Below are 25,998 nucleotides of genomic sequence, written 5' to 3' on the forward strand. Positions count from 1 at the left end.
AATGCAAACAAACAAATTGGGTTCTATATAGAAATCTTTCTTCTAATAAAATTAATTTCCCCCAGATAGATTTGGTTAAGTGAATGTTATAGAATGTTTAATATTTTTCAATATAAATGACCCATGCAGAACAATTGGCCTTCATATAAATCATAAGTGAACTAGGCTGATGGTATTTCTAATCAAAAATACCACAGAATTTATTTTAAAAAGAGGAGGGAAAGAATCTGAACATATGTAGAAGAGGATGCTATTTGGAATGTCACACTCACTCTGGAAAACCCAGAGATTCTGTTTCATCAAGCAAAGTATATAGCAAAAGATGGTAAGTATAAAATGGAAAACAACAAGGCCTGTCTAAGAAATTCAGCATACCATTAAACTAGCATATTATGAAAAAAAATCTATGTGCACATGCTTCTTAAAAAAGTGCCACGTGTTAAAAAATCAGATAGGATAACTCTATTGGCTAGCTTCAAATAAAGATTTCACAATAAAATATGCACAGGATCCCCCCCAAAGCTGCTCAAGATGTTAGCCAATGTAACTAAAAAATGGATAGTACCTATATAAAACCATAGTGAAATAAGAGAAGTTCTAGAGACTTGAAAAAGTCTGAATATATATTGGTCTTTAAGACAATAAAAAGGACTTGGGAAATGGCAACTACAGGTTCGCTGCAGTCCTTGGAAAAATTATGGAACTTGTTTTTTTGGAAGAAATTTCCAAACATATAAGAGACAAAAAGACACTTAGGAGCATTCATCATGGATTTTCTAACAGAAAATAACAGTTAATCAACCATTATATCCTTCTATTATTAAATTGACAAAGGGAGAAAAGTGTATGTAATATACTTTCACCCTGCTATGGCTTTTGACTCGGTCTGTAACATTCTCATCTGAAAGCTGAACATCCACAAGCTCGATGAATGGAAAGGAAGTCAGTTAAAAATTAACATAACTTTGAGGCTCCAAGGGTGATAATCAGCCATTCAATGGTTGGCAGCCACTAACAAGCATAATTTTATGTGGGTTGCTATGGTAGCTTACACTGGTTTATGTCATTAGAAGAGACTTAGAAAATGAGAATGCATCCTCAATAAATGTGTGGACGATACTCAACTATGGATGGCTTATGGATGATCTATTAAATGGCACAATTTTTGTCTGAAGAACACTAAAATCTTACGGACTGAGTAAATAAATGCTTCTTGAAAGTTTGCACAAGGAGAGGTGCAAAATTCTACATCTGGAGTTCAACATCCTTATCTGTTACAGGCCGGGGATGGATTAGGTTAGTAGCAGCCCCAATGAGACATTTCCACCAGTTGTGGGATTGTTCCAGTGTTTCAGACAATTTTACTCTGAGTGGGAAGTTTGACAGCTTTAAGTGGGAGGCTTCTACATTTCTATGCTGCTATGAGTTTCACCTAAGAGACGCAAAGAAGCTTAATGATAAAATAATTAATTAAAATGTAGCTTTAACTTCTAAATTGACTTGGTGTGAAATAATCATGATAGCTATTTCTTTCTGGTTTATGATTTCATAAAAAGATAAATCAGTCCTGTAAAGTTAATTGTACTGAATTCTAATTAAACAATATTTTCTTCATCAGAAAATTTTGACATATATTAAATGAAAACCCAAGAAATTTGTAGCTTTTCTATTTTAAATAATTCTTTTAAGATTTTCAAATAAATTATAATTACTTTTGGTTTCTTGCTGATGTAAAGTTTAACAATATTTTAAAATCTATGTTCAGTGTTTTGCACCCATAAAAACACAATTTTAAATCCATAAAACAACACATACCAAACCCAATAGGAAGTTTTATTGTCCATGTGCAATCCAAACTGCTAGGATAGTTACCAGGAAACCCTGGACTGAGAATCACTCCACTGAAGTCCGACATGCCACCACCACATTGTGCTAAAAAAAACCCAAAAAAACCAAAACCAATAATATTAATACCTAGGGTTATATTTAAACAAATACACAAACATATTGTTACCACTAAATATCTATTAGAAATTAATTTACAGGAAGGTACCTTGAAAACTTGTATTTGAAGTGAGTAGATTTTAACTTGGGGAATGCATGCACCCAAAACAGAACAGATTACAGAATCCCAGAATCATTTAGGTTGGAAAAGACCTCCCAGATTATTGACTCCAACCTCTGGCTGACCATCATCATTAGACTACGGTGCTAAATTCCACATCCAGCCACTTCCTGAACATTCACAGGGATGGTGACTCCACCATTGGCAGTCCATTCTGTGAAGAAATGATCTGAAATTCCTGACCACTTTTCCTATTAAGAGATTTTTCCTGATGTCCAACCTGAATCTCCCCAGGTGCATCTTGAGGCTCTGCAGTCTCACCCTGCCAGTGGCTGCCTGGGAGAAGAGACCAATCTCACCTGGCTACAGCCTCCTTTCACGGAGTTGTAGAGAGTGATGAGGTCTCCCCTGAGACTCCTTTTCTCCTGGCTAAAACCCCCAGCTCCCTCAGTGACTCCTCATAAGGCTTGTGCTTCCACCAGAGTCATTTCCCCAATGCTCACTCTGCAGTCTGTGTGCAAGAACTGCCCTTGTGAGAGGCAAGCAGCACACACCAGCTTATAGCAGCACTGAGACAATTGTGCATGTTTGTAAAGGAGCAACTGAATGAACATAATGTATTATAAAACATAATCTATTATAAAAAGGGAAAATATATTTTAAAAAATCCCTAAAATTTCAGCACAGCATCTTTATCTTCAGAATTTAAAAAGACCAGTGCAATTATAATATCAGACTTCCTAACCATATGTTAATGCATAATGACAAAAGCTGAAGACTAACGCCTGAAAAAATTCTTACAAATATCTCAAACTTACTGAATATTTATAAATTCTAAGCTGAGGGAACTCAGTACCTCACAGGAGGTTTCTAACACCCTGGAGGATAAAGAAGAGGATTATGTGATGCAGCTCAAGAGGATATATATTAACTGTCTTGAAAAAAAGCAAAGCAAAAAAAAATTTTAATGAGATCTACAGCATCCTGCTTTCCATATATTCAGGATTACAAATCCTGATAACTTTTAGTGTTAAGAGAATCCAAACAAAAAGCCATTTCTATTTAGTGAAAGAACTTACGACTAGAAAGAATTTTACGTTCCTCACATTTACTTATGATATAAAAAGAGTATACTTAAATGCACTTCACAAATTTCATTTTGGTTTCTGACAGGTTTTCAGTGCTTTTCCCAATAATATTACGGACATATGTATAATTTAACTTGGAAAATAATGTATTTTCTGAAATTGGATACACATGCTTATGTTGAACTCATTAGAGATGAAAATGTATTGTTGGTCCTATTTTAGTATCTTCTACAATTGCCTTTACTCTTCTGGGGAAATGAGTCCTAAATAAATTAGCTGTGTTGCAAGGGTCTCTGGATGTGTCATTCCTGATAATGAATTGATGCTATATCTGGACTAGAACATATAGAATCATATCATAGAATAGTTTGGGTTGAAGTGCATTCGTTTTACTGCTTAGACATTTCAGAAAAGATTTGCCAACATTAGTGTGCAGCAGTCTTTGAAAATCTCTAATTTAATTTAACCATTTTCACATTTAATTAAGTTCCTCCAGTTCTCCCCATTCTTTCCTCTACATATGTCTATTATTTTTGAGTTTTCTGGTTTCCTCATTCTGGCATTTTTAAGAAAAATGATGCAAGTTGAACATACCTAAGCATATTGGAATGGGATAATTCCATCTTCTTACTGGTCCAGGCATGCAAGTGATATGTGAATGTCCCTAAAATGACACAATATTTGCTAATTCATAAAAAAATATACAGTATATAGCACATTAGTATTTCAACAAAAAGAATGTATAATTTAAAACATCATCAAAATACACAAAAACAAAAAGGTATAGTATTTACATTATACACTGTGAATTGTATCATGCCTTCAATACAGCAGAGAAGACTGTAACTGTTAGGTCACTACATGATGGTGTCTATGCCATTAATATTATTTCTTACAGTATCACAGAATCCAGCTGAAGCCTATACTTCTTTCAGTATAAAACAAGGGTCTGGAAACTACATGTCTAACTGAAGCAATGTTTGCATAGTCTGGATGTCCATCATTTGTTGAACATGATGAAACTATACATACTATATCAATTATGTAAGTGTTGACTTTACATCTTAAACTCATCATAGACAGGCCCTCTATGTTGTTCATTGGCCTCACGTAATCCTAAGCAAACAGAAATGGAAAATCTTAAGAGAAAGCTGTTCCTGGGATATCTTTCAAAACCATCTAGTCAGACTGCATAAGTCAGAAAAACTGTATGGTAGGAAGAAACTTTACATGTATGTTTGCCCAATCCATGCTCCTAAATTCTTTATTTTCTATACTATTTATTTTCTTGATTTCAGCCATTTACTGTGGCTTATCTGTTCACACCCAATTGTATTTAAGGTGGGAATTAAAGCAAAGAAGCAAAAAATATTTCTCAGGCTGTTTCCCAAAGTGTCCAGTTAAAACCAGGCAACATAAGAAGAAAACGTCAATAGTCATTCTCAGAGCTGCAATCACAGAACATGTGTTTCATCTATTTTTGAAATTCTAGAAATCTGCAGGCATGACTAGGAATTCTATATTGGAGGAGAACTTGAGATACGGGTCCCAAATCCAAACAGCAGCTGAAATCTGGAAGCAGACAAGACTACTTTGTTTCAATCACTATACATAATCTATTTTTTTTAACAAAGAATATAATTTAATTTCTATTTTTGATGCAGCACATATAAACCCAGTATCTAGGTTTTCACAGAATTATATAAAATAAATGTTTGAAATTATAAGCATTTTTAAATCTTCATTTAGTTAGTCTGACATCAACACGTTACCATAGGTGAGACTGATATTAGTGGCATTTTGCTTATTCAGGTATCTTTTGTTAAAGTATAAGTCCATTATCAGTTCATAATGTGCTGTTACATAGAAATTATTTTCTCTCTGTAAACTTTTATTTTTGCAGTCCTTGGGTAATGTAATAATTTTCTGTCCTTTTGGCTCTCAAAGAGCTAAATAATAAAAGACTACAGAATCTGCAAACTCTTTTTGGGGAGTCCCAAGTAAAAACAATACTTGGTTTTGGATCTGACTCTATGGCATAACTGTACAAGTTCCTTCCTATAGGCAGAAAGGTTCCTACTGCTGATTTACAATCACTGTATTTCCCCTGCATATACCTTTTGCTAGTGCAAGGACATTGCAAATTTACTTGGCAAAAATAAACCCCTATTTGATAAACATTTTCGAGAAAAGATCTCAAGAAATTGCTGAAAGAAAACAACTGACACTATCTGATTTACTAAGACAAGCAACTATTTCTTTCCTTTTTTTTTTTTATTCTTAGTACCCCTCTTTACTTATTTTCTTTTTCCTCCTGTGCATAGAGGAATACTGTTAATTGTTCATCAAGTGATTATAACTTAATTTTGCCATAAGACTTCAGCTATAATTATCAAAGACGCTATCAATAACAGATAATAACCTATATCACTAATGCAGAAGAAGAATCATGCATATACTTCTGATGTAATATTTGGATAGTTTCTATTTTTTCCTGTAAAAAAGCAAACACTCCTGTAAACTTATCATGTGTGCACAATTCCTGAAGAGTTCAGCATCCATTTTACACTGACAGACTCAAACATAACCATGTTAAAAACCATGTTAAAAACATTTCAAGTAGGAGACTTGGCTTACCTGCAGAGAATAACCCTGGTCACACTGGAAAGACACCACATCTCCAACCATGTACCTATCTCCAATTTTGATCCCATTACTTGGGGTCTGTGGTTCAGGACAAGAGTCCAAACCTATAGCTGAGAAAAATAGAGAAGTTTAGTCATTCTGATGAACATGAAATTGTTATATAGAATAACATAGGATTGTGTACAGTGCACATGGGCACAGAGTGTCAATTTAGGTGCTCTTAGGAATCAGCAGCTGTCTGTGGACAAGTAGCATATTTCGAAACAACTGTGTATAAGGAAAAAATCTTCTTTCCTAAGTAAAGGAAAAGGATCAGTGTGGCAACAAACACTCTCCAACCTTTACTCTCAGTTCTAAAATTCCACTATCTCCTGGCACAGGCTTATTCATTTCTACCACCAGTTTCACTCCTAATTTCAGTCTTCATCATTCAGACTGGGGACACCTCTGCTATGCTGTACCAGCATGTGCTCTAGGGGAGGCTGGCCAACACTACACCAACTGCAAAACACTGGAAGAACAGTACAAAGTAAAAGTGCTCTCCAGTATTCCATCTTCCACAAGTCTGACTCAAATCCTTGATTCATTTACATACACACACAGAATAAAATTTGCATCAGACTTCATCTAATCTGCTATGTATAAAGAACCACCTATACAGCTATAACACTGATATTTTGAATTTCTGATTGCAATGGAAGCTTGTTAGCCAAGATACCACATGCTTTTTTTTCATGGTCATCAAAAAAGAGAAAATTATTTTCCTTGCATCTACCCAAGAAGGTCCAGGAATATAAGAAAGTATATTCAACTGAATTGTTTTCTTCGCCTACTGTAAGAATTACAGCCTACTTCTGAAGTCAGGACTACTACATAACTGATCATCAGTATACAGGATAATAGAGAAATGTTGTGGGATTCAATGATGGTCACCTACTACCTCAGAACACTATCAAAATCTGCATGTTTTAAAACTTACTAAAGTAACTGATCACTTCATGTAAGATTCTAAGTAAAAATTGCCATCTTAAAATAGTGCATTTTATACTATATGACAGAAGAAAGCTAACGAAAATTTTAGTTTTCAAATTCTATTTTCTGTTCTCTAGAGAAGAGCAGAGAACCTGTTTTGACAGTGGCTGTTGTACCTAGATCCTCTTTTTACACTTCAGACATCTAGAGTGTGATCCAGTTAATGTACAAAGCACAAATGCAAAATAACAACTATGCTTGGCTCACACGGATGATTGCTTATTTGTTTTGAACAGTTAAACTAAGAATTAGCAGTTTCCAGTTGCTGAACCTTCAGCTGAAATGCATAACCTGTGTGTGAATACTCAGGTCATGCAAAGGCAAATGAGTTCATCTAAATGCCTTTCTCAGGCTACCTTAGCAGCCCAAGCCACATTCACAGGTATTCATCCTATTGTCTCTAACTCCATTTAATAAAATAATATTTGGGAAAAAAAATACAGTCTGAACGTCTACAATACCTTTCAAGAAACTGAAACAAATTTTGACATCTTTCCAGCTGAGGATTAGTTCAGAACTTGTGTCTTTGGAGTGTCCTGATATTTATTCAGGTCATAACTGTACTCATAAATATATTAATAAACTGCAGTCTGTTCATTATTGATTTATTTGTGGTGCATGAATACTTTCTTGAACTACCTTATACTGCTCTCACAGTAAAATATGTTAAATTGTTGAACTTTCATAGCCAATGGCAATAAAAAGAGGTTTTAACATAGGCATTCATTGAAAACATACTTTCAGTATCTTCTATTTTTCAGATAAGAATAATTGTGTATAGAGAAAAAGAAGCTATTTGATGCTGTCTTGCCCTTCTCCAGAAGCTCCTGTGATGCTCAACACAAAAATCTACCAATGAAATTTTCAATAATAAAAAACTTTAGTTAGAGAAAATGAGCAACAAATCAAAATTGTTATAGTGGTGTAAAATCATATAAACATTATGAAAGTGTTTAACAAACCATTCTGTGGCATTCTTAGTTGGAAAAGTTCAGTGATAGAATGTATTTTCAATGCAATATATTTTTGTATTTAAGATGTCCACTGGAATACAGAAAATGAATATTATGGATAAAATAATTTAAGAATTTAACAGAGAAATAAAAATATGATCGAAAAAACATTAGAGGTAAGAACACTATTCATGAACACTTAATTCTTTATGTTAAAGAATCATTTACTTTTGTTAAAATATTTATTCAACAAATAAAGTTCCTTTTCTTTTACTTTTATATCCACAATTGGATTTTTTAGAAACTCAAAAGATAATTCCTAGCAGACAGGACAAAAAACAATTCATGGAGATTGATGAAAAAAGATATTGGAAATGAAACAGAATGAAACCTTCTCAGAGAAATCTGTTGCAGAAACAAAAAAGTAATAACTTTGGCAAATGGGGTATACTTCCCCTCAGACTTGTGTCTCCTAGAATAGGTGAAATAGACTTGGAAGATGCACTACAATTTAGACAAAACCAATCTTTATGGCAAGCTCACTTGAAAAACACTCAATATAAAACTTCCACTCTGATGGGATTTTGCATGAGTACTGTGTACCAATATTTCAAAGACCAAGACTTTAATTTAGTTGACTCCTCATGATGTCCTTGGCCACCATGTGCTCCAATTAAATGAAATAAATTTATTAAACACTTACATTAAAATTTGGCCATTACTTTCCATTTACTAACTATCATTATAAACATAATCACAGATTTTAGAGCAGGACTTGCTGTCTAAGTCAGATATGACTAGGACAATTGAAGAGTGCAACTCTGCATCTCCTTCTTTCTGGAGAAATTTCTTCATAAATGCAGCAGTTTTGTGAGTTGTGGACATGCAAGAAAACTACTATTTGTTGTAGAAAAATGAAAAAGACAAAAATCCAAAATACACACAAGGTACGCTTTCTGTTTTCTTTCTTCCTAGCAATGATGACAAAGTGTTGTCCCTTACTTTAATCTCTCATACCAAGTTCATGACTCAGCTTAATGCAGAATTTTCCATAGTCTCTTCTTGAAAAACAACTGAACAACAGATGAAAAAAAAAAAATCATAAAACTTTCACAGGTAATAGAGACTATGTCTTTCTTGGAGAAGAGTGGAAGAGTAAGAGTCGTGGATTAAGGAGTGAAACAGCTGGTGCCTAGGACTTGAAATCTACACTAAGCAACTAACTATAAGGTTTCAGGACAGCTGACCCCAGCTGAACAAATTCCATACTATATGACCCCATACTCAGCATATAAACTAAGTGGAAAACTGGCTGGGGACTGTTGCTTGTGAGCTGACTGGGTATCAGTCAGTGGGTGGTGAGCAAATATTGTGCATCACCTGTTTTGTATAATTTATTTAATTATTATTATTTGTTTTATTTTCATAATATTATTATTTCCCCTCCCTTTAATGTGCTATTAAACTGTTTTTATCTCAACCCACAAATTTGACATTTTTCCAAATCTGTTCCCCATCCTACTTGGGAGTAGGGGGAGGGAAGTGTGCAAGTAGCTTTATGGTATTTTAATCACATATCTCTATCACTTTCACAAGAAAAGCAAATTAATCATTTATCTTGCAAAGCAGCATATTTCACTAAGCTACTGGTTAATTGGATATCTACTGAGAGACATCAGTATTATTTCCTGAATCACAAATTTTCAACATATACTTTGGGTTTATACATTCAGACAGAAAACATTGCCTTTGTTCAGATTCACACATACATCCCTGTATAAATCCATACACGCAAATTTGGTTATATTGTTCTTGACATGGACCAACACTTTAAATAGTGTACTGTTAATCTTTTCTTTTTTTAAGGGTTGTACATGGGCAGTATATTCCACATATTAGTTGGACATGTGGAAATACAAAGATGCATTTTCACTTTCACTGGATTTGGACTAATTTTATTTTATTTTCATATCTTCCTGATGGTTTTTTCTCATCTGAAATTGTAAGCAGCTGAGAGACTATCTGCATGTCAAGGAAATGGCAGGATAATTTTACCTATAATTAATGTTTAGTTATAGACAAGTGATCAGACAGTAATTTTGCAAGGCTGTGTTCTCCAACTGGCTAATCAGACAACCAGAGCATAGGATTTGCATATGGTAAAACTGACAAGAAATAACTGTGACACAATTATGCAGATCAGACACCAGAACCAATATAAGCAGAGGGAACCACACAGCTGGTGATTGCCAGAATTCCTGTCAGTCATCTGAGACAAAGTCATTCAGACAAAAAGCATATTTATAACTACAGCCTTTTCCACTGGTGGAGTACTCAGCAATAATAAAAACCATTTGAAATAATTCAGTGTTCTCACCAACCTGCGGGCATTTCTCACTTAAAATGCACAACAGCTATTTTCAGATTATTCCTTCTCTCCTCTTTGCCAAGGGTGACTAGTATTTTTATCCTACACATACATACTGTATAGCACATATGTTATTGTGTTGAGGATAATTTGTAGATTTTGGCAAGGAGTGCTGGGGTGTGGAGCTGCAGGGGTGGCATCTGTGGAATGAGACCAGGGCTGCACTGGACATAATGGATTAGGACTGCCACATGAGCAATCTGCATTTCTGTCAGCTGTAGGTTCAGAAAGTTTTTCAGAGAGCAAAAGCAATTTAAAGATGAAAGCAAGACAAACTAAATTTCCTTAGTCCTTATAGTACAGTTTTCAGGCCTGAATTTTCTCACTTGGATATAAATGAAGTTACAGTATGTAGCCCATTATGTGCTAAATATTCCTCTCTTGTACAGTTTAGGTAGAACTGATGTCTGGAACCAGGAAGTGTTCTTTATTAATTGAACATTTCTGAATTACCTGTATACTCAAGGTGAAATCCAGCAGCTGAAACACTGATATCAGACTGAAAATTGAGGTACAGATTATTTGATGTGCTGTTTAGAAGTGGAGGTATGGTTGTTCCTGAAAAGAGAATTCAAAATATTATTGAGATACACAAGTGACAAACACAGACATAAGGGCATGATATCTGTGTGTGTGTGTATAAATAGACTTAAGGAGAGAGAAAGAGAAAGAGGGAGCACAGAAGAGGGTGGGAGCAGGAGATAGGTTACATAATTCTATAATATTCTGTCATCATGGATGCTATAAAATACCTGTCCCTCTAAAAGTTTTATTACATTTTCAGTGCATTGCAATAGCAGACACATGAACAATAGACAAGGAAAGACTAATATAAATTTATATTATTTGCTTTTACCCACAAAACGAGAAATATTCATAGGGTATTTTTAAAAGCAAGAGCAAATCCTGTCATCAGAATGAATATAAACATAACAGCCACATATATCAAGCAGCTCTGAAAATATGTTGCTGGATTGTTCTTAGAAATGTGATGGACTATTTATTTGTGTTTCAGCACAAGTCAAGATAATATGATTGCCTCTGGTCTCTTAGCATACACATGTATTTAGTATAATAAAAGAAAACAAATGGAAACAAGGCAAAAAAGTTTTCTTTGTCTAAAATAAGGAAAAAGAATGCATCCTTTTTTCATGTACAATATCAAGAGATACCTGTTTTTGAGGTCTGTATTTCTGGACCTTACTACAAGTGTAAGAAAAAAAAATTGATTAAGAGAGGTATAGTTTGGAAGCCTCTGAGTGTTATTTGATTTCTAACATTTTAAAATATAGAGGTTTATGAAAGTCTGCTAAACAATGACTGATTAAAACAGAACTAATACTACCTGTTGCTAATTATAGGAGAAATAAATAGACATACCATGATCAAGCATGCTTACACACATAGAAAGAGCTGTGTGTTTACAGTAAAGAGTTGAATCTGTGAATCATTTATTGTAAAATCTTCTCAGTCACCTGAATAACTTCCAAGCCTTGGAGCATTGTTGTCAGCACCATCATAAAAGTCTAAGGAATCCCAGTTGTGTTCTGTGGCAAAACTCACCACTTGCACCTATGAAGGAAAATGTGAGGCAAAGAACATAAACTTCTTCCCCTTTTTATTCAAGCTCAAAGATGACTCTAAATTTTAGCCTCAGTTGCTCTCAGTCATGAAAAGTTGTCTTGCTCCCCTTGTCAAAGAGAATGGAAAATCATAATTAAGTGGATAAAATGGCAACTATTCTTTATTTAATTGCCAATTCAAACTATAAATCCTGTAACCCTTAGTGACAACCACATATTAACTCTGTCAAGAGTCACACAGCCATGAAAATCAGATGGGTATAGAATATGATTCTCTTGTTTGGAGGACATTGAGGAGAAGATGAAACATGGTATTTTCAATACATGAAGCTTTTTTCTCTCTATTTTCTCCAGGACTAAACTAGTCCCGCAGGGATGCATGATGCTTCATCTACTTTGCCATTTTAAATTCTGCCTCCAGCTAAGACAAAACTGCTGTGTTTGATTACCTTCATTACCAACTCATCTCCTGAGGAGTAGTCACTAGCATGCTACAAACAAAAGGCAGAATAGACACTTCCTTTCTTCCAGAGGTGAAAACATTCTTCCACTCATAGGGAAATGCAAAGTGGCAAGGAGATAAACTGCAAGAGGGAGGCTATACTGTTCTCATATAGTGAACTCACACCTTACAAAGTAGAGAAGTATCAGATTCCTGTTTCTGATTAGTAGGTGAGAGTTTCTGGTGTTTGCTTTTTGTTTCAACTGTTTACTGAAAAGCTTTAAAAAAGACAGAGGCATGATGAAAACCCAACCACCATCAAAAAGGGGTGCCTTAGTCATTAAGCTAGATAATAATGTTTATTTTGCCTCATTTTTTTTTTTCCCAGAATGGAATAGTTTCAGCAAAAGAAACAAACACCACTTCCAGTAAAAACAAGCAATGAAGTAATTTTTCTGTGTGAAATATATGACTTGGGCCTTGTTCTACCTAAAATATATATTCAGTTTGGCTACCTGTTTCTCGGATGGGGACCTCAAATACTTTACCTATTTTTGTAGGAATTGTGCAGATACTATAGCCAATGGATTTCTTTTTCTTAAGAGAAGCAGTGAAGAGGCCCTCACTGTTACCATGCTTCAGATACTTGGAGACAGTATATAAATATTTTTGTTATTACAACTCTGGGAAAAAGAGTATCATGAAGATTAAACACCTAAATTGAAATCAGAGTTAGCAATTTAATAATCTCATTAATGATTCTGAAAAATGCAACTAGTGATAAGAGATAAGCATTTTCAAAAGTAACAGTGATAGCCTAAGTCAGGAGGACAGTTACTACCTAATTTAAATCCTCTGAACTATCTTCCTAGTATAAGAAATGCACAGAGCAATGTATCCTGTCTGCTGTCCTAGTCAACTCCTTAAATCAAGTAGTGTTCCACAAAATCAATCTCAAAGCTGATTAAGGCTATTAAATATTATTAAAAACTCTGTAATGAAATTTATTAAAAAGCTTTAAAGCAATGTCAAGATTTTTCTGATTTTCTTAATAAAATCTTTACCTACATAAACTGAGCTCTTTTTTCATTTCTTACAGCAATTATATTTTGAACTAGGATAGACATATAAAACTTGTTATCATGATTTTTTGATATGCATTTTGATAGGAATTTGTTCAGATGATAATTAGAAGTTCTAATGTATTAAATTCAACTGCCTGTGCAATAGCCAGATTTCTGTCAGTTTCTTTAGTGAACTCTAGAGATATGCATGACTAAGCTTAATGGATACTTTCCTACTGTGTGTTCTACAAGGTTCTTAATCTATGTAAGTAAGCAATAACTTTGAAACTATTTAAAGGAATAAATTCCCATCTCATGTGGAAACACAATGAAGCATCTTTACATCACTGTGAACTTCCATAAACAAAGAGTAAATAGCAGAGTTTCTAGGAGAACATATATAACTTGACGTTGAAAGCAACTCACTTAATTTCACTGTGTAAAAGGAGAGATAGAAATCCGGGGAGAGCAAAAAAGAATTACTAGGAAGGTTCTCTATTTCCATTGGCTTATAAGGAGTCACTGATCTATCAAAATATGTTTGTAAATTATGGTGATATTCTTCTAAGTAAAAGGCTACAAGTACATATTTTAAGATTTTTAAAAATCTTATGACTTTCAATCACTAGATAATTAAAAAGAATATGCAATAAAGTCAATTTTCAGAATCATTGATGAGATAGAAAAATTGTACGCATAAATGATCTTTTCATCTTTTGCATCAGGAAAAGCAGTTCTAAATATGATGATAGCAAGCAAATAGCAAGTAAACTTACTTGAATCCCAGCTCCCTCTGGTACTGTGATCTTCCACACACAATTCAGATTGTTGTCATAAGGCTCAGGATAACCAGGAGATAAAATGGTCCCTTTGCGCTTTGTTAAAATACCACCACAGGGCACTGAAAGTAAATGAAGAAGGGAAGAAAAGAAGTATGAAATTTCAGAAGTGAGAAGATATTTTATAAAAGCTTATACTATAGCTGAAAACATTTTAAATTGATGCTACATTAAAAAATACATATATGCCTCAGGAAAATAAAATTTTATATCTCAAAACTCTTCTTTTAACTGACCTAAAAAGGAGTAGAATAAAATTAGAATTATGTCAGTTTCCTACCTGACAGAATCATGCTAATATTCCCCTTGTTTATTTGACATTTACAGAGTGAAATCCATTCTATTGTCTCCTGGCAATCTTACAAAAATAAAGCATTTTTTAAGGCTTAGATTGAAGTATGAAAAGCTATGTATTGTATTACTATAAAAGATAAAAAGTGTCACAAAAGAAGGGAACCATCTTTCTTCTATTCTTCTTATAGAACCATCTTTCTAATATTCTTTCATTCATTCTTTCTAATATTGCTCCTCTAAATAATTAATAACACCAGTCTCAATTCGTTGATTGTTCTGTGCTTGTGTGAGTTATTTCATCACAGTGTATGCATCTACTGCACTAGTAAAGAATTTACAAGATCCTCGCAAGACTACATTCATCACATCTGTTCACAGATTAATAAAAGTGTTATGGATGAAACAGGACAGGCACATTAAGTACCATCAAGTTTCTCTTTTTAATGTTCAACTTGAATGCATCTTGTCTACATCATTAGAGGCTCTAACAGAGACAAATAATATTACATCTTAATCTGCATATGGATATTCTGTTGGTATGTTAGAAATTGAAGGAAAAGACTGATGAGATGGTTTATCAAGTCCATTAAAAGCTAATGTATCACTTCTATGCAACATCACTAAGTTCTGAAGGGATTTCAGGAGCTGCAAATATAAGGATTTAGAAAAGAGATAGGATGCAACTTATCTTAATAATAAATATTGTAGCTACATATTGCATGGCATAAAATTAATAGAATTGGTTTGGAACTACATGGATAAATTAAAAGCTAGTGCCACTTAAAATGTTTAAACAATTACTCATAAAAGGATGAACAGACAGAATGGTTGATGCCAGGCCGTACCTTGAGTGCTGTGTTAATTTTTGGGCCCTTCACTACAAAAAAAAGACATTGAAGTGCTAGAATGAGTCCAGAGAGGGGCAAAAAAGCTGGCAAAGGTTCTAGAGAGTATAAGATCAGAGTGGCTGAAGGAGCTGGGGCTGTTCAGCCTGGAGTAAAAAAGGCTCAGAGAGATCTTATCATACTACAATCAGAATGGAGGTTGTAGCCAGGTGGGAGTTGGGGTCTTTTCCCATGGAAGTAAGGCAAGAGGATATTGCCTCAGACTGTGCCAGGGGAGGTTCAGATTGGACATCAGGTGAAGTTCTTCACAGGAAGGGTGGTTAAGCATTCAAATATGCTTCCCAGGGAAGTGGTGGAATCACCATCCCTGTAAGTGTCAGAGAAAAGACTGGATGTGGCAGTGCTGTGCTGTAGATGACATTGTGGGGTTTGATCAAAGGTTGAACTTGATGATCTTGGATGTCTTTTCTGACCTTAATGATTCTATGATTCAATGATTGTATGTCTATTACCTGAATATGTAATACTAAAACATTCACTAGAATTAAGGCAATTTAATATGGTCATATCTACCACTTCAAATATTAAACTGGTTTAGTTTAATGAAATTTTCATCTCATAGGTATTTTATCACCTTTATTGACACAGGAATTTTCACACAGAAGGTGGCCTGTAACCACAATTCCACAATTTAGCTTGTCTAGAGACAGGTAGATTTCTCTCCATAGACTAAATCATGCATTAAAATAGTAATAATATATTGTGATCAATGTCCAAAAGAATGACTTCCACACTTTGTCAAGCTGTTTTATCTGAAAGTGCAACGGAATATAATTCAAGGGAAAAAGTAGTATAATTCTACTGATTAAACTGTAATCTATGTGACTAAATTAGATACTGCTATATACTTCACCTTCTTATTGAAATAGAAATTGTGGTTCTACTGCTAAGCCTGAAACAGTCTAAATCAACATTATTTGTTTAAAACTTGATTAATCATATTTTATCAGTAGCACCCCACTGATACTTAGCCTTGATCTCTCTCAGGAGTTTGGTATTTTGGAGATAATATTTTAATTTACTAAAATCCACTCATACCCTACTAGGCACCATCAGCTGGTTAGCATGGCAGATGAAACATCAGCCTAATGAAAATATGTTCTTTGTCTTCTTTTCATCTACTCACCTAAACCTCAGTTTATGTACTCTGCTGGCATGAGTATCATAATGCTATTTTTGCAATGGGTCATGATATTTTTTATAAAAAATTCTCTTCCCTATCAGGAAAAGTAAACTGGAGAATTTCATTAAAATTGAATTCCAGTTGGTCCAAATCAATTTATAAATATCAATGGATGCACCTTAATTTTGAGAATTTAATTTTGAGAATTTAATTTCAAAGTGACTAGAACCAGGAAAAGTATGTTTTCTGATCTGAAAAGCTACTGCCCTGACAAATAACAAAATATTAATGAAATTATTCCTAAATCTTCAATATAGTACTGTTCTTCCTAATAGGTTGCAATATCTTGTTAGAGATCTGCAGTGTAAAAACATCCTAGTCTTGCAAGAAGTCAGGGCACAAACTAGTATTTCTGATTCTTGATTAAAGAGGGACATCCAGTAACTTCCAGGGAGGTTAATGCAAGAGAAGCTACCACATAAATTATGGCAGCAGAGCATGTTCATGAAACTTGTGAATGTTTACAGCAAGGTTAGAATAGAAAGGAGAATAAGACTTAACCTTGAATAAAAAAGAAAGTAAAATAAAGTAAGAACAAAATACTATACAAATGACAAAGAATAAACACATTCAACAGGAGAATAGTCTATATTTTAAGCAGTAATTAGTTACATTAAAAAGCCTTAGGAGCTCACCAATACATGTAGGGAGTGAATCATTCCATTGTGCCAGTGCATTTGGTACTGTGTCACACCGAATTGCTGTTGACCCATGGAGGATATAACCTGGATTGCACTCAAAAAGAACCAGTGAACCAACTGCAAATTCATTTCCAATCCTTTTTCCAAATCTAGGTTCAGGCACAGAGCTACACTGTGTTGCACTTGTTCTTGGAACAGCTGTGGACATACAAACAATTGTGGATTCTTAATTTTGGATTTGGGGAGGGAATACAGATATTGAACCACAAATATTTAAAACATCTGGAAGAAACTCTCAGCTATTTCCCAGCTGGGAACATTTCCATAATCCCCAAATGAATCTTCACAGTAGAAATTGTTCACTTTTGATGGCTGAGTTACTATTTAGGAGAGCACAGCACTGATATCCTTGCCAAGATTGGAAGTAATGCATAAAATCCACACAGAAACCTTTCTAAAATGACACTTATAAGAAATACTACCATGAGATACTCAACTAATACAGGGTTTCAAAATAACATTTTGTGTCAGATATTTACATTTATTCATTTGGATTTCTAAATGTGTGCTCTGACTGTCAGATGAGGATTTATATGTAATAAAAGAGTGAATTGCTGTTGGAAGTGTTGGTATATAAAAATTTCCCATTTGACCCATAAAAAGGCAAATAATGTAAACCAAGGAAAATATCTTAATAAGAGTAAGATAATTTTTAACCTACAGGTAATAACATTTACAGCTATTCATATTTAAACTGAGAACCAGGTAGAGTACCCAGATGGATCTAACATTTGTCAATCAGATTAGCAAACAAAAACAGCAGTTTTATATAACTGTCTTCTTAAATCTAGAACATTTCAGCTTTAAAATACAGATAAAATAATAGTTTCAAACATTTTTTAAAACATGTAGAAATAGTGACACATTTTCTGTTGTTAAAAGGCTATTACTTTCCTCTTCATTCGCACTTTGTTTCTCTCTGGTGATTTACAAACTATGATGAACAGAATGCACATATTTCTCTAGACCATCTCACCTTGATAAACAAAATGAAATCCTTTAGCTGTTACTGGTCCAACTGAGGTAAATCTGACTGTGATCTGGTTCCCCGAGCTCAATGGAAGGGATTCACCTACTCAAACAATGAAAATACAAAGTCATCATTGCCACTTTTTACTAAAGAAAAAACCTGTCAACATCTTTGCAGCTAGAAATAACATTCTCCAAACCTTGTTCTGCTTCAGTAAACTTTGCAAGATACACGCACTTTTAATGTTTTATGTTGATGGTATTATGTCATGCTAGAAAAGTGGAGTTAAAACTCAGTAACTAGGAATATTTGTTGCTTTTTTCCTTTACCAAAAACAAGCAATCTCCCTAACAAAACCCAAACCAACCAAACAAACCAACAGTAAAAACAAAAAGAGCAACAAATACCCACACCACAACACACACACTCCCCAAAATAACACAGAAAACCTGACCTAAAATGGAAAAACAAATAAACAAAAATCCTAACACCCTACCTCTTAAAATAGATTCAACATGTAATTAATCTATTTAATTTTACTTTGGTACGAATATGCCTTGCTGGCTCTTTAAAATATCTACTACTGATTTCAAATTACTCACTAGATAAAGCCATAAAGGAACACAGTAAGAAGTCACAAATACCCACAATATTAGCTAAATATCAAAAGAAAAAAAAAAAGCTATTTTATCTAATTTCATTCATCAATGCAAATATTTTGAAGTGTTTATTTCAAAATGTGAATTTGATATATTTGCCTGAGATTAATTTAAGCAAATACAACAATCCTTTCTCTCTCTCTTTTTTTGGATCACATTTTATTTCTAGATTCACAAAAAAGTAAATAACAATATACTGACGGTTCTGTTAAATGATACCTGAATGAGATCCTGAGAGAGAGGATAACAAAGATGACTGTAGAGCTGAGCCATCGTATACTTCAACAACATCATGGAGTGATGTCTGGAAAAACACAAACTGGCCAAAAACAACTGACCGAATAGAACGGAAAAGAAGGAAGAGGCACCAGTAGCAAAGAAAAAAAAAAAACAAAAACAAAAAAAAAAACCAAACAAAAAAAACAAACACATAGAATACAATAAGAAAGAGGGAAAAAAAGAGAGAGAACAAAATATATATTAATGTATGGTTTTAAAAATTACTACATCACCTCTCCTAGTGCTGAATATAGGTTATTTTTCACACCTTTACAGCAGTAAAAGGATGAAAATCCATATAAAAGAGACAGAAGCCATACATATAATCATTAAAAGATTCTAATAGTTAAGGAACAACTTTACTGCTGTTGAATTATTTTCTACTTTCAAATTCTGTGCCCTCCACCACAAATCTAAGTTGTCAGTGCAATTTAATCCTTTTTAATTCCAGGCATATTATTATAGACTGTGCTTTATTAATAAATTTTGTTGATAACCCTCTGTAACTATTGCTTACCTTGGAATGTTTCCCTTTTTTAAAGAATATTAACATTCCATATATCTTTGCTTTTATGAAACAAATGAACAACTGATTGAGGGCAACAAATACCTTTTAGAATACATCTATTGAATCACAAAAATCTTTATTTTTAAAGTCATTCTAGTAGAGCAACTCAATGCATGACTTATTTATGCACTTAAGTTAAAAGATTTGTACAACCTTTGATGGGTTTTCCCTTTCAATACAAGTAATTAATGAAAAAAAACCCTGAAATTTTTGGCAGTTTTTCTAGCACCTAGAAAACATTTATATCCAACACTATGAGCAGTGGAGAAGAAAACAACTTAGGAGGTCTACATGCATAAAGGTGGAAGCAGTCAGATATTTTTAGGAACTGGAACACCTAAAAAGAGATACTGAAGAATTTCTTGTTCATTATCCAGGTTAGACATTTTGGAATAAATATTCCAGTGTGTTCCTACTAGGGTCTCTGTCTACCAAAAGTTCTGCAGTATCTTCCTTTGGTAGTTTTAGTTATAGGAAATGAAGCTCTCACCTTCAATTATTTCAATTAATTTTATACCTTTAAAGCTTGAAAAAATGTATATTAAACTGCATTGTCTTCAAATTGTTTACTTTTTTTTGACTGATTTTTTTTTAAAGGCAATCCCATGCTCCTTTTGGATGATCTTATCACATATTCGTTTCAGTTTTTAAAAGCCTCTTTTTTGAAGGAAAAGACTGAATGTTATATTTATAAAAATTTGAAATAAAAGTTTTCCTGAGACACTTCCAAAGATTCTTGTCCATATTTGAAGAGGAACTGTAAGAGAGATGCTGAATTATCTTCATAATTTCTCCTTCAATTTCCAGAAAATTAATAATTGATGTTTTTAATAGTTCTGCTTATTATTCAAAATAATATTTATCTGGATTCAAGTCTTTTCTTGGTGTTGCTAAAGACAACAAGATTTTAATCCAGTTAATTGTTTCTGTCACATTTTGACTTTAACAAATCTTTTTTCATACTCAGTGAATTTCATTTTACCATTGAGACAAGAAAAGTTCTTTGTGACTTCCATTGCTATTTCCCATTTTGAATTATGTTTCAAACTATGTATAAAAAATTCAGGGTAAGCTGTGGTGCCTGTAACAAGCACACATAGCTGTTATCAAGAGCTGTATCCTAGGAAAACTGTAAAAAGGAAATTGTTAAGCTATATTTGCATTTTAATGGGTTATGAAATAAATAAATAAAATCTTTACCCACAATTTCACCATATAGTGGGTCCAATTCCAAGTTATTTTTGTATGTTTTGTGAGAATTTCAATATTGGTTTTGCTTTTAGCTTTGTCATGTGAACCTTTTGATCTAAAAGTATAACACAGAAGAAAGTGAACTAATACATGATCTAAAATCAGCCACTTTGGAAAGAGAAAGGTCCACATATAATTTTTGATAACTGTTTTTTTTTTCATTATCATTTGTGCATTTCTTAATAAAATACAGACAAAAATTAAGAACATAACAAAGTTTTCATTGACTTGAGATAAAATATATTTAAAGGAGATTTGAGGTGGTTGAGACATCAATAGAAGTGACAAAGAGGAATTACTGCCAGAAAAGGGTTAACATGGAACAGCAGAAAGCTCAAGTAAGAGGTTTTGAGCCCTTTATTAGCAATTTACATGAGACAAGCTGCTTTCTCAAATTAAGCAGGACTATGCCTCAGCCACTAGGGAAGAAATAATCTAGATCCTGTTCCTTCCTTTTTGTGTGCCAGGATACTTGCTTTTTATTAATTAAACTGTAAAATGTTGAAATGTATAGTGACTGATACCTGACTAGTTGACATAATGTCATGAGAAACATGACATTTTAAATTAACAAATATTGATAAAATATTATGTAAGCACCCAGTGTAGTCTGCCCTAAGTAAAAAAAAAATAATTGAAACTGTTATCCAGTTCAAATAAAGATCAAATCACTTCAACTGAAGAATTTTGGTGCAATTTTTTTTTCCTCTAATGATGAATGGATAAGCATTCTCTGAATAATGTTTTTTCCCTGTGTTTTGTAGATTAACATTTTACTTACACATTTAGTTGTCTTTTATTTTACAAGATAAAAAATGCAAGGTTGTTCAAAAACACTTTCTCTTTGAATTTTAATAATTACTGATTTATGTATTTCTTTAAAAATAAACAAAATACATTTTTAGGGTTTTTTTTAAATACATTTCCATTTGTGTGATCTTTATAAATTTGAAAATTCCAGGTAAACTGTAATGTTAATACTGCCAATAAATTATGGTAGTGAGGGAATCTATTAATTCAAATTATAGCAGCACAAGAAAGTTCCCTTTTAAAAAAGCAAGAGCTAGATGAGCAGACTTTCCATGTCTCTGAATATCTAGATGTTTCTGTGGCCTTCATCATTGTAAGATCTGGACACTTTCAGTGAGTTTGGAAAGCATGTAACAGTAGATGAAATTGGCCAAAAATAGTTTGCTAGTTAAAAATTTCATCAAAGAAATTTTAGTTTCATTTTTAGAATAAGAAATAAACGTGTATAGAATTTACATCTGCCTGTTTAAAGTAAAATACTGGTATAATTTAAATAGGATTATTTTATGAACAGTGCTCTCAGTATAATTCTTATCACAAAACTAGAAAATAACTGAGACTAGAAGCCTTCACCAATTATCTAGTACAGTCGTTTTGCAGACAGAATGGCCATTTAGATTGCTCTGGTTCATGCATAATTAGGTTTTGAATTTCTGTGAGGATGGAGAACCCACAACCTCTTTGAGCAACCTGACCCATCATCCTGCCTCCCTTACAGTTTTTATCCCTTTCCTTGTCTTGACTTGCCTTTCTTTCCCTCGGCTGAACAGTGACAACTCTCTACTTTTAATCACCTTGGTCATCTCCAATATTTGCAGAAGGTGACCAAGACTATTTGCTCTATCACCTTCCCAGGTACAGAGGTGAGACCAACTGGCTTTTAGTTCCCTCAATTCTTCTCCTTGCTTTTCTTGAAGATAAGAATGTTGCTGTCTTTTTCCAGCCCTTGGGATCCTCCCTCATCTGTTACAACCTTCCAAGGGTAACTGACCTCCCATGCACTCCATCACATCCCATGGGTTTGCCTAAGTGCTCTGCCATCTAGTCCTCCTCTAAGTCATCCTTACTCTAGACCTTTCTGCTGTCTCAGGGTTCCAGGATTGTTCAAGACTGTAGTTAAAAAGAAATTTATTAATTCATGTTTCTCTGAATAATTTTTCTTTAGACACTTTACCCCAGATTCAATTCTACATTGATTTTGACTATCCCAACCACATCTTTTAAGTGTATTTCAAGTGTTTCCTCCTCAAACATCTGACCTTGCTTCAACCTCTTGAATTTTCTTTTTTTTTTTTATGTTTAAGTTTATCAGCAGCTCCTTGTTCATCTATGCAGGGTCTTTGCCACATTTGTTAGTCTGATCATTGACATGGAACATTACTTTCTGGAAGCAGTGATCCCTGAAAAGAAAATTTATTTCCTGGACTTCTCATCTGTCCAGGGCCATGTACAACCACATACTTCCAAAAGAGACCCCTCAATTGCTCACATTTCTGCCTGTATTGGGTCTGACTGAGATCGAGTTCATTTTTCTTTAGCAGCCCTCAGTGCTGTGCTTTGCATTGGTAGCTGGAAGGGCACTGATAACACACCAGTGTTAACAAAGGCTGGGAGTGGGCAAGATCCTGGGGGAGGGGACAGAACCAGGACAGCTGACCCTAATTAACCAAAGAAATATTACATATCATATGATGGCAGCACAGATATAAAAGCTAAGGGAGAGAGGAGGAATGAGGGGTATTTTTTATCCTACAGTATTTGCTTTCTGGAGCCACCACTATGCGTCCTGAAGCCCTGCTTCCTGGGAAGTGTCTGACCATTGGTCTCTCATGGGAAGTAGAGATTAACTGTTCCCTTTGCTGCACACAAAAAGTTTTTCTTGACTTTTTTTTCTTTAAACCTGCTAGTTGCTTTCCATCTTATTCTCTTTCCCTTGCTCCACTGGGAAGGAGACATAGAGTGGCTTGGTGAGACCTGACATCCAGGCAAGATCAACCCACAACGCTGACCAAGTAAAGAGATAAACCTAACTCAAAATTCAAATATGTAGCATGTTATTGTCATTAATGCTAGTACTGATCAAGCCGTATTTACCTGGATAAAATATATTTATTTTATATATTATGCCAGCTATTAGATCTAAATAAATGCTCTTAACAACTTACATGGATAATAATGGAATAAGATAATAATATAATTCTTCACCCTGGGTTTTCCCTTCTAAGGGATATTTTGTGTGCCTAATGATTTACTAAAATCAGTAAGCTTTAGTGTAAAATCAAGTCCACTCCTGTTGTAATTCACTCACCTTTAAGAAAACACCAGAAGTACTAACATGGTTAAAGCATTGTTATTACAGAAACTGAAATGTGCAATTCATATAAGCCCTGCTGGTGAGATTTTAGGTATTTGGTTAAAGGCTGAATCAGCATTTATAGTGATAGGTCTTAGCAATTGACAAAGAAATATGAAAATCAGCCATATTAACAATAATAGAACCCAAATTACCTTTACAGTTTTAATGCATATGTATGTCTCCAGTCAGAATCTATTTCAGTCTGGAAAAGACATACATTATGTATATCATGGCCATAATTTTCTACAATAACTTCACTGTTTCTCTGGCACCAAATTAGTTGGAAGAACTGAGCAAAATCCCAACAATTGAAAGACCCAGATAAATTAAATTCTTTGTTAAGAATGAGAATTTAAAATTGTGCTTTAAAATTATATTTTAGATAATTTCCTCTAAAAACCAGGTTTCTTCTAACTGTGAATGAAAAATTAAGGTGTTCAGGTGTCTACTACTTGTGGTATAAAATAGGTCTAATTTTAGAGCTAGAGATATTTCTCAGAATTTGAGGTGACTCTCTAGAGTTAACTTTTCCTTGTTTCAAAAAAAAATCTGTAATCAGTCTAAATAATATTTCCAAAAGAGAGTTTTGTTCACAACATGAACAAACAAAATACAAAAATTTTATTTTACAATGAAAAAAAACCCTTAAAAAACTATATCTGTCCCACTGATGATATGCTCTCTTTGCGTATGATTTAGCTTTATTTTTTTTTTCTATGAACTCCTATAAAGAAGTTACAATACCATATTTAAATCTTTTTTGGCAAAGAAAATATAAAAGAGGAAGAAGTCCACATTTTTGAGAAACTTCTTTAAAAAGCAGACAAATCTCTCACCAGATAGTCTCTGTGGTGATTAAGCATAACAAGTGTGCACTAAGAAAGAAGAAATGCAAATTTCTCATGCATCTTAATTCCCAAGTCTGGAAATCCCATTCACTGTGCTAAGTGGTGGTTCATGGTCAGCCAGCCAAATGATAAATGACAATGGAGAAAATCTATGCTTTAAATAAACAGGATTCAGGCATAACTTCAGGAAGCAGGAAACTACTGTGTGGTGTTTTCTTTCAATGAGAAAGACCCAGCAAGTCCTTACAGCTGACCATGAGAGTGTCATCAATCAAATTATCAACTGATAGCAAAAACCTTGTGCCCATTCTCATAAGAAAGAGAGGAATTATTCACAAAATAGACACCTGCATTAAGATTTGACTACCCAAGTATGATTACAATCACATTCAATCAGTTTTCTTTGCAAGAGTTACAGGTTTTTTAAATTACGTTTTTTATGAAGAAGAAGGGAGAAAACATTGTTTTGTTTTTTGTTTTGTTTTGTTTTGTTTCATTTTGGTTTTGGTTTTTTTTTTTTGTGAGAAATGGGACATTTTTTAATTTTTCATTTCTACAATTTCCTTTGCATGTCACTTTCAAGACATCTCAAACCAGCCTTGGAGTAGCCTTGAATAAAATAAAATTCATAAATGAATAGCAGAATATCTGCATCTAGAACTATTTTAAAGTTAAGGTCCATACATTATTTATATGAAGTAGTTCTGCAAGCCAAGAGTTTTGCATAACACAGCTTAATCATGGGAATTATATTTAAGAAACTCAGAGATGATCTGCTACAAAGGCTTATTATGACCCTTTGCTGTCTTAATCTATGACAGAACCCTTTGCTGTCTTAATCTATGACAAAAGCAGAAAAGTCTACCTACTGTTACAATTTATATCTGCCCCTCTTACTGGAACATAACTTTCTCTTTAAACGCCTCCCTTAATATTTAAGTATTCAGCTTCATAACAAACAGCAGATAAGAAAAAATTATTACATTTTCCTTTGTATTTAGGATGAAATACAATGTGAAATTATACACTGAATC

The 25,998-nt window shown here is 33.7% G+C and overlaps 1 protein-coding gene across 6 annotated transcripts in view; it reads right to left on the reverse strand.

The window, feature by feature from the left end:
• The window catches only part of CSMD3 (CUB and Sushi multiple domains 3), a 578,243-nt gene that overhangs the window by 95,481 nt on the left and 456,764 nt on the right, over positions 1–25,998 (reverse strand). For 4 of the 6 annotated variants that reach the window (XM_085572460.1, XM_085572458.1, XM_085572457.1 and 1 more), the window contains 9 exons: positions 19,072–19,185; positions 18,200–18,298; positions 17,158–17,361; positions 14,078–14,202; positions 11,688–11,784; positions 10,666–10,770; positions 5,791–5,909; positions 3,748–3,817; positions 1,816–1,932 (listed from right to left, as the gene is read on the reverse strand). In XM_085572460.1, coding sequence (XP_085428586.1) covers positions 1,816–1,932; positions 3,748–3,817; positions 5,791–5,909; positions 10,666–10,770; positions 11,688–11,784; positions 14,078–14,202; positions 17,158–17,361; positions 18,200–18,298; positions 19,072–19,185 — 1,050 coding nt within the window. The remainder of the gene's footprint in view (positions 1–1,815; positions 1,933–3,747; positions 3,818–5,790; positions 5,910–10,665; positions 10,771–11,687; positions 11,785–14,077; positions 14,203–17,157; positions 17,362–18,199; positions 18,299–19,071; positions 19,186–25,998) is intronic. The other 2 variants (XM_085572459.1, XM_021546425.4) reach the window with 1 other exon arrangement.

The sequence above is a fragment of the Lonchura striata genome, chromosome 2 (genome assembly GCF_050655825.1).
Source record: "Lonchura striata isolate lonStrDom1 chromosome 2, ASM5065582v1, whole genome shotgun sequence".
NCBI lineage: Eukaryota > Metazoa > Chordata > Aves > Passeriformes > Estrildidae > Lonchura > Lonchura striata.